This window comes from Halyomorpha halys, unplaced genomic scaffold (assembly GCF_000696795.3).
Source record: "Halyomorpha halys isolate HHAL.00 unplaced genomic scaffold, Hhal_1.1 Scaffold2226.1, whole genome shotgun sequence".
Classification (NCBI taxonomy): Eukaryota; Metazoa; Arthropoda; class Insecta; order Hemiptera; family Pentatomidae; genus Halyomorpha; species Halyomorpha halys.
Genome location: NW_027112210.1, coordinates 44,747 through 53,530, shown reverse-complemented (window position 1 = coordinate 53,530; position 8,784 = coordinate 44,747). Strand labels below are relative to the sequence as shown.

Here is an 8,784-nt window from a genome sequence, read left to right as displayed (position 1 = left end):
TTATTTATATGTATAGGTATATAAGTTAATACTCACACTGTAATTCAGATATAAGTCATTCACACACTATATTTCATTTTTTGTCATATTGTTCAATTTGTAGATTCAATATTTGTTTTTTCAGTTTTTTGACACTACTTACATATCTTATATTATACATATCTTCTTACCTACATAATATTATATTTCATCGTTCACTGTTTTCAATTTGCCACTACCTAATTCCACGATTATCAATAAATTATTTTTTATTATTCAATTATAAATTATCAATTTTTTATTATTTATGATTCAATTCAATATTTTGTAGAATTCCAAATTTGTTTGTATACAATTTCTTTTTGTTTTTATGTTTCTCTAAATGTTGGTGCTATCTCTTTTGTTCTATAGCCCTGATGAAGACCTGAAACTCAGGTCGAAACGTCGGCATAAATAAATGTATATTTTTGTTTATGTTGTTCTTTGCTGACCACACTCCCCGACCATTTTCTCTAATCAGTAATCTATGGTCAACTATCTACACCTCATTTTTTTTTTCCTTTTTAGATCATATTATATGTTCATTATGTTAGCCATCAATTTTTGTTCTTATTTATTTATATACATGGAAGAGGAGTATGCATCCTAAAGAAATTAATTAGTTTATAAAACCAAAAGGGTAAGACAAATAAATATTACTGTTGGTCTCCCAGACCCAACTGTCATGCTATTTTTCTTATCATGTGAGATGAAGCTAGTGACAAATCCCTACATATGTCTTGTTTTTAACAACAATGTTGCAGTTGTGATCTCTGAATCCAAGAAATATTTACCGTTTAGTTATTAATAACTGAAACTATAAAAACTTCTGGATTTTGGTTTTCAATTTTCAAAAATACCCTAATTATTATTTATTATTGTTTTAGCTTGCCATAACTCCACTATTTATACACTAAGTTTCTATTTTTGTAATCTACCATTAAAACACAAATAATTAACTCCCTTCAAAATTTGAGGTTTTGTGTTTTAAGATACCCAGAATTCAAAAATTGAATTTAAAGAAATTTCAAGGTTATTTATGGATGTGATAATCTACTATTTCAAATACCAGGGCATTCAAAAAGTCCTGTCGTTTTTCGTTTGTTCGTTGTTTATTTTGATTCTAGAGTGTTTGCTAATTAATTCCGTTCAATACAATTTTATCCATGTAAACACAAATGTTTATACTTTATGAATAGGAGGCTAAGGAGGATTAATTTAATGCAGTCACCATCCAACTGTCTAGTTAAAATGATTCCAGTTGAAACTCAAATTCGGTCGATTTTGCTCTATGAGTTTAAACTTGGCTCAAAAGCTGCCGAAACTGCTAGAAAAATATGCTCCGTGTTTGGGGAAGATGTGCTGTCTGAGCGGAAGGCACAATTTTGGTTTTCAAAATTTCGTGGAGGCGACGAGACACTAGAAGACGAGGCACGCTCAGGTCGACCAACTGTAGTTGATAAGGAGGACGTTCGAAGAGTAGTAGAGTTGGATCCGTGTCAAAGTTGTTCAGAGATAGCCTCTCAACTTAATATCTCAGCCACCACTGCCTGGAATTACCTTAAAGAACTGAAAGAACTGAAAAAGTGAAAAAACTGGATAAATGGATTCCTCATAAGCTTTCAGATGCCAATATGCTTGTTCGCTTGACAATTGCATCTTCGTTAACTTCCCGCTTGAAAGTCGAACCCTTTTTGAATCGAATCATCACCTGTGATGAGAAATGGGTGTTGTACAACAACTTCAGACGATCATATCAGTGGTTGTCGGCAGATGAGAAACCTAAACAATTTCCAAAACCAGATCTCCATCCAAAGAAAGTTTTGCTCATTGTTTTCTGGACAGCCAAAGGTATAGTGCATTTTGAGATTCTGAATCAAGGGCAAACCATCACTGCAGAAGTATACTGCAATATACTGGACCATTGCCAATCCAAGCTTAAGACTTTTGATCCCTGCTTAGTCAACAGAAGAAGACCTTTGCTTCTTCAAGACAACGCTCGACCACACACCGCCAAATTGACCAGGGAAAAATTGACAGAAATAGGCTGGGAAGTTTTGCCTCACCCACCATATTCCCCTGACCTGTCACCCACTGATTATCACCTATTCAGAGATCTCGACAACAATCTGAGACAAAAATGTTTTCAAGACCATGACAACCTAATTCACGAACTGACCACTTATTTTTGCAGTAAAAATCAACAGTTTTTTAAGGAAGGAATTTGGGCTTTACCATCTCGTTGGGAGAAGGTTACCGACTGTAACGGTGGATATTTTGATGAATAAAGGTGATTATTTGAAAATATTTATTTATTTATAATTTCCCCCAAAAAAACGACAGGACTTTTTGAATGACCTGGTAATAAACCAGTGTATGCTAATTTGCACTGTATTTCATTTTCATTAATTATTTCTTCATTGCAACCTGTATTATTATGTTTGATGTTGTAATTAGTTATTTAGATATCTCCATAGCAATTAAACCTTGCATTAGGTATATTTATAAATCATTAACATGAGAACAAAACATTTCTTCTAACATATGTATTTTCCCAGTGTTATCTACTTTCTTTATTTATTTATTTCAAGTGCACATCTAACATGTAATTTTCATTCAAAATGATAACTACCTAAAATGGCTAGTAATAGCATTTCAGTTTGTAAGTTCTGGGGATTTATTTTTGGATATGTGCATTCAATATTACTATTATGTGATTTATAATTATACTCATAAACATATAATGTATACATATATATATAAATTTTTTTTCTTTCTTCAGTACGCACACATAAGTATGGAAGGCAAGGAAAATCAAGTGATGAGTACGATGATAGCTCAAGTACTACTACTGGTAAGAGTTAAATTATGATATTATTGTATATTTTGTACTTCTTTATTTTTCAGCTTTTAGCTGATTTCAATTTTATAGATTTAAAATTATTATTTATGATTCTCCTATTTAAATTCTGACTTTTTATGGTTGAATTCTAAATTCATATTTAAGGAAAAATAGTTTTTAAAAAATAGAACAGGGGATTTAAAACAGTATTACTTTTTTTTGTTTGTAAAATTATGCTTTCAAAAAATGAGAAACATGATTAAATGTGTTCTGTGATAGAAAAAACATTTATGAGTTGTTCCTTGTGAATGAAATATTTATAGATAGCACTCAAATGACAGTTCTGTCTGTTGGTCCTGATGACATCACTATAGACACATTTGTGAATTATTGTGAATCAAATGAGAAATTTGATATTTTGAATGGGTATTGAGTTAACACAATCTTTTATTTTTTTATTTTATTTATTTATTTTTTTTTATGAAAGATCAATTGTGTTTTTACTAATGAGCTATGATAATGATGGAGGCTGATCTGAAGCAGTGTAATGTGAGAAATAAATAATATAACATGCTTTGATACAAAGAACATTAATTTTGAATTATGATGTATACAATTAATTGAATCTTCTGTAATAAAATAAACATATGTAAACATTCACATACATGAATTATAGTCCCTTATCTTAAGAATTAACTCAGTCCAGTCCAGAATACATGAACTTGTTATTGATGCTGGAAAATAATAATAAAATTTATGGTTTATCTGAATTAATCATTCAGAGAACTTACTCAGCTTTATTAATTGACAATATTCATTGTCAAGAACTACAGATATTCTGTGTGATGTGAAATACAATTAGTCAAGATAACCCTTCATGATGATGTTGGTAGCAAATGCTATAAGGATTATGGCAAGCCAACTGTTCTTTTTATTTATAACAATTATTAACTAGATATAACATGAAGGTGTTGAAACTGAGTATATAAAGTATCCCTCTTGCCTTTTCTTAAATAGCAATTCTATATACTGTCATTTATTTATATATTTCTGACTATACAATCGGAGGATTCTCATTATTCATCTGAAAGTAAGTGGCAGGTGGAGAAATAATTTGTCTGTGGTTAAGGATCATAGGAGAAGTAGAAAGATATCTCGATCTGCTGATCAGTGCAGAGTAATGTGGTTCCTCTAGAAAGTTTGTGTTGCTAGCTCAGTGACCTGGCACCAAACATAGTGTTTGGTGGAGGTCTCATATCTTTATTATTTGTTTTGATTCTAATTTTTCACTTGTTTCCTATTTCTATTGTGTCGATCTTTGTTTTCTTTATTCCATATTTTGTTGATTAACCTTTTAAAGTAAATATTTTTTTCTGTGATGTTAATATATTCTTTGTCAGTCAATGTCCATGCTAATTAAACTATTAAATTCTTAATGGTGCTGATTTTCTGCATATATGAGTGGCCAGATAAAAAATTTTGTATTCTATTACTGGTTGTTTCCTTTTTAGTCCATCTGGTAGTTATTTTTTTGTAGTTGTCTAAAGTTACTTCCTTATCTAAATATCTGATAATAATCTTTTTTTATACTGAATTTTATTTTATTGTGATAACTGTTGTGATAATCATATAATTCTTCATATCCATTTTTTCCTTTATAATTATAAGATTTATACTTATTAATTAATTGTGTTTTTATTTAGATTTTTTGTAATTAGTTTGTTCATATGTATTCCACTCAAGTTCACCACCATATTTCCTCCCATCGGCAACCTGTATATTTGAGGGAAATATTTATTCTTGAATTAAAAAAAAAAAAAAAAACCTATTGAAAGATTGTTAATTGACCATTTGTAATTTATATAAGGAATATCATCTGGGTCCAGTCAAATAGGAACTCAAATAGTACAAAACTATTTATTAAGGGCCAACGCTTCTATTTTGCAGAGCTTTTTCAACGAAGATAGCTAAAGAATATTCATTATTTGGCTTTCTTCCTAGACGAAATCCCTGATGAAGCTCTGAAAAGTAGGGCAAAACATTGGCACTTAATAAAAGTTTCTACTATTTGAGTTTGTATTTGACTGCACCTGGACTACCTTCCTTATATATAAAAATTCTGTTGTTTATACTTATCTTTATATCTTCTATGAATATGTTTTTAACCTTGTGTTGTACTTAATTTCATTCCAATTTTTATACATAACAAGTTTTATTATTATGTCCAATGCCCAAAATTAGATTAGTGAACAATGATTATACCTTTAAATTTATATCAATGATTATATGATCTCTCCTTGCAATTTTCTCCTATAAATTTATTTACTTAAAGAACAAAATCGTTTAAGAATTCAACTGTCCGTAAAAATCCATCATAATTTCAGTGTACAATGGACCAGCAGAGGAGATACCTTATCATGATGGCGGATGCTGAAATAAATTGAATTTTCAAACAATTTTGTTGTGTTAGTTTGAATTTCAACAAGATTTGAGCATAAATTGTCCAAAACAAAAAATAAATAGTTTGCGGTTGTTGGGGATTTACACCTTCAGGACGGTTTGAAAAAAAAATCACCTGTGCAAAGTTGTTTTAAAATTAGATTTTCTGTGAGAATTCTTCCTTGAAAATACTTTGATGATTCCAGATTTGATTGTGCTGTGGAAGAACTATAAGAGTTTACAAAGTTGACTTCACTAAAAACACAAAAAAAAAAAAAATCATTCTCCATAAATGAGGCTTACTGAGTTTCATTGACTCTATGTTCAATGTGCGTCAGTGATTCCTAGTGTCTAAGTGCTTTCAGTGATGGCTGTTGACATATTAATTATTTAAAACAATCTATTTACATAAATCTCTAAATATATTATCCTGCTTTATAATTTTTATTGCTTCTGACAATAATTTAACTTAATTAAAATGTTTATTTTATTTTTAAGATTCTACTTATTATGGTGGAAGTAATGAAGGGCATTACATTGAAGAGGAAGAAGAAGAAGATTATGAGTCTGATGACCTAGAAGATACAAGTGATTAGAAGCCGATGAACTGATTTTATGATTAAAATGTATTTTCATACAAAATAAAATATTAAAAAATGTATTATTGTTTATTTATTTTAGAACTTATCTGTTATTTTTTATCTATTCTCGGTGGATTGAATCTAGAGATAGAACTAGATGTAGGTGGGAGACTTGAGTTGAATCTGATCTTGTGAATTTTTGTGATGGGGTGGAGATAGTTGTGTTGATGGAGAGGAATATCTACACAACTATTGATAATCCCTGCATGCTTCTTATACTGTTTTTTCATCTGAAGTTCCAAAACATCTATTTTATTTTCATAGGGTTAATCTAGTCATTCCTACATATGTAAATATACTTGTGTATAAAATCAATAATTTTCATTATTAAATTTTTCAAGATAAAAAAGTTTATTAGTTGGATCCTATTTCAATACTTTATTCACACAAAGGTCCTCAATCTATTGTGGGATATTCTTCTTATTTTTCCCTCTTTTTGTTTTCTAAGCATAGTTTGTTGCACTCCCTTTCTACATTATCATAGAATTGGGGGCTCAGGGGACTAGTGTTCCCCTTCATTGGGTTTTAGAGGTGTAACATGTTAACATCCATTTTTTTTCACTTCATTTTGATTATGAACGAAAATTGATTAAAATTTTCACATTCTGAAAACAATTACAACTAATTATTAATTTCTATAATTAAATAAATATTGCTATCACAATAAAAAAAACAACACATTTTTCTCCTTTCATTGTCTGTTATTAAAGGAGCAACATGTTCCATTGTTGTACAAATACAACTTTATCTCAAAATAGCACTAATTCAAATATTTAAATTTATCATTTCAATTTACAATATTTTTATATGCTATACAACTGATCAAATAAATATAATTTATCAATATAATGCATCAAAATCCTAACGAATACATCTAATAACCATATATTTCATAGAAATTATTTATAAATCATAAATAATTTTTGATTTAAAACTGTAAAATAAATGATGATTTTTTAATTACAAAACGTACATATTATCCCATAACTACTAAAATAATATTTTCCTTATATTACTGAAATTAAATAATTTTTTATCAATTTTAACAATGTTAATATTTCATTACCTTCTTCTGTAGCTTTTTAACAATTTTCTTTTACTATTCATATTAACAATTAACACTTATATAATGTGGTATTTTAAAAAAAATGACCGTTTTATTAAATTCAAGATTTCAAAGGGCTGTAAATATTTTAATCCTATTTAATACTTACCAATATTTAGTAATCCCTTTAGAGTGTTCACTGAGGTAGTTTAATCCCATTCAACTTCTTCCAAAAAAGCCTCAGTTTAGTTATTAGCTTCAAAGAAGATACATGACAATGTCCTACGAAATTCTCATAATTTTAAGGCATTACTGGACACAAAATTTCACAGCAGCTGATGCAACTTGTCAAATTATTAAATATGAAGGGGAAGGTGTCCTTTACCAGTGCACTGTGCGTCATTGGATTGAAAAATTTAGCAGTGGAGATATGATCTTTGAAAGGAAGAAGGGCTCTGGGCGACCATTAATGAATATTGGTGAGGTTCTGCAGGAAGCTGTTGAGCCAAATCCATTCACAAGTACTAGCGAACTTGCCAGGGAGTGTGGTGTGTCGAAAGATATTGTTAGTTACCATCTACTCTCCATGGGGAAGGTGAAAAAGAGCAGTAGAGATCCCTCACGAACTTCTCAGCAATCAGCAATGACTTCTGTCAAACCAAAGAAAAGTTTAAAGGACTTCATGGGTTCGAACTCTTGCCACATCCACCATAAATGTCAGACCTCGCACCATCAGATTACTACTTGTTTTGATCCATGGCCTATTTCCTTCAAGAGAAAAATTTGATAATTTCGCAGAAGCTGAAATTGTGGTCCAAGAGTTCTTTGACAGCCATCCCTAAGAATGGTATCAGCGTGGGATCAAGCTATTGGCTAGCAGATGGCAAATGACGTTAGATAACAATGGACTATACTTTGAGTATTAATTGTATTTTATATCAAAGAAATAATAATACAAATATTTGGTTGAAAAACGGTCATATGTTATTATACATCCCATTATATTGTCAGTAACTGGTACTTTTACCCTATTTCATATATAGGTAAGTGAAAATATATAGAAGCAACAAGATTAGTCCAATCTTTCAATTCATGATGAATTTATATTTATATATTCAGATTATTATTAAAGAAGAGGGGAAAGAAAAAAAAAATGAATAAATTGAAAAGCTTGTATTTAGTTTGTAGACTGATATTAATTGAAAAATAATACTGTGGGGAAAAAAAAAAATGTTATCTTTCTATTATATTGTATCATATCAAAAAAATGTAATTTATAAATTTATATATGTCCGATCACGGATTGATCAGTATGCTGTGTAATGTAGCAACCCGATGTATTTGGGCAGCATGATTGAATAAATTTCTTTCTCTATGTGTGTGTATTGTTGGTTGTTCTCGCTATTGCGGGTTGAGTATCTGAGCTGGGAGACCTAGAAGTCCAACCACCTTCATATTTTTGTTGATTTATTTATTTTTTAAAATATTTAAAAATGTTCGCACTATACGTGCAGTGTCTAAGAGAACTGACTGTTGAGCCTCTCTCAGCACATCCGTAGGTACCCCCAAACCATTCATGCCTGCCACTGTTGATTTTGGTATGAGACCATTCGTTGATATTATGAATGGAGTAGTGGCAACACCTTCCAATTTATATATTTCTTTCAATTCTATCATCATTATTATTATATATATATATTGTAATAATTTTAAAAAATATAAAATTAAAATAAAAAGAATCTAGATCGTTTTATAACTTTTCTCAAATATAAGAGAGAACTTGGGTTCAAATTAAAGAA

The 8,784-nt window shown here is 29.9% G+C and overlaps 2 protein-coding genes across 2 annotated transcripts in view; both read left to right on the top strand.

The window, feature by feature from the left end:
* The window catches only part of Noa36 (zinc finger protein 330 homolog Noa36), a 24,539-nt gene extending 18,579 nt beyond the window's left edge, over nucleotides 1–5,960 (top strand). Inside the window, exons 6-7 of the mRNA XM_014437038.2 lie at nucleotides 2,801–2,872; nucleotides 5,798–5,960. Of these exons, the coding sequence (XP_014292524.1) occupies nucleotides 2,801–2,872; nucleotides 5,798–5,895 (170 nt within the window). The 3' untranslated portion in view covers nucleotides 5,896–5,960. The remainder of the gene's footprint in view (nucleotides 1–2,800; nucleotides 2,873–5,797) is intronic.
* Nucleotides 5,961–7,262: 1,302 nt separating this feature from the next.
* LOC106691305 (histone-lysine N-methyltransferase SETMAR-like) lies at nucleotides 7,263–7,772 on the top strand. The gene has a single exon (XM_014437037.1). The coding sequence runs from the start codon at nucleotides 7,263–7,265 to the stop codon at nucleotides 7,770–7,772; it is 510 nt and encodes a 169-aa protein (XP_014292523.1).
* Nucleotides 7,773–8,784: the final 1,012 nt, after the last annotated feature.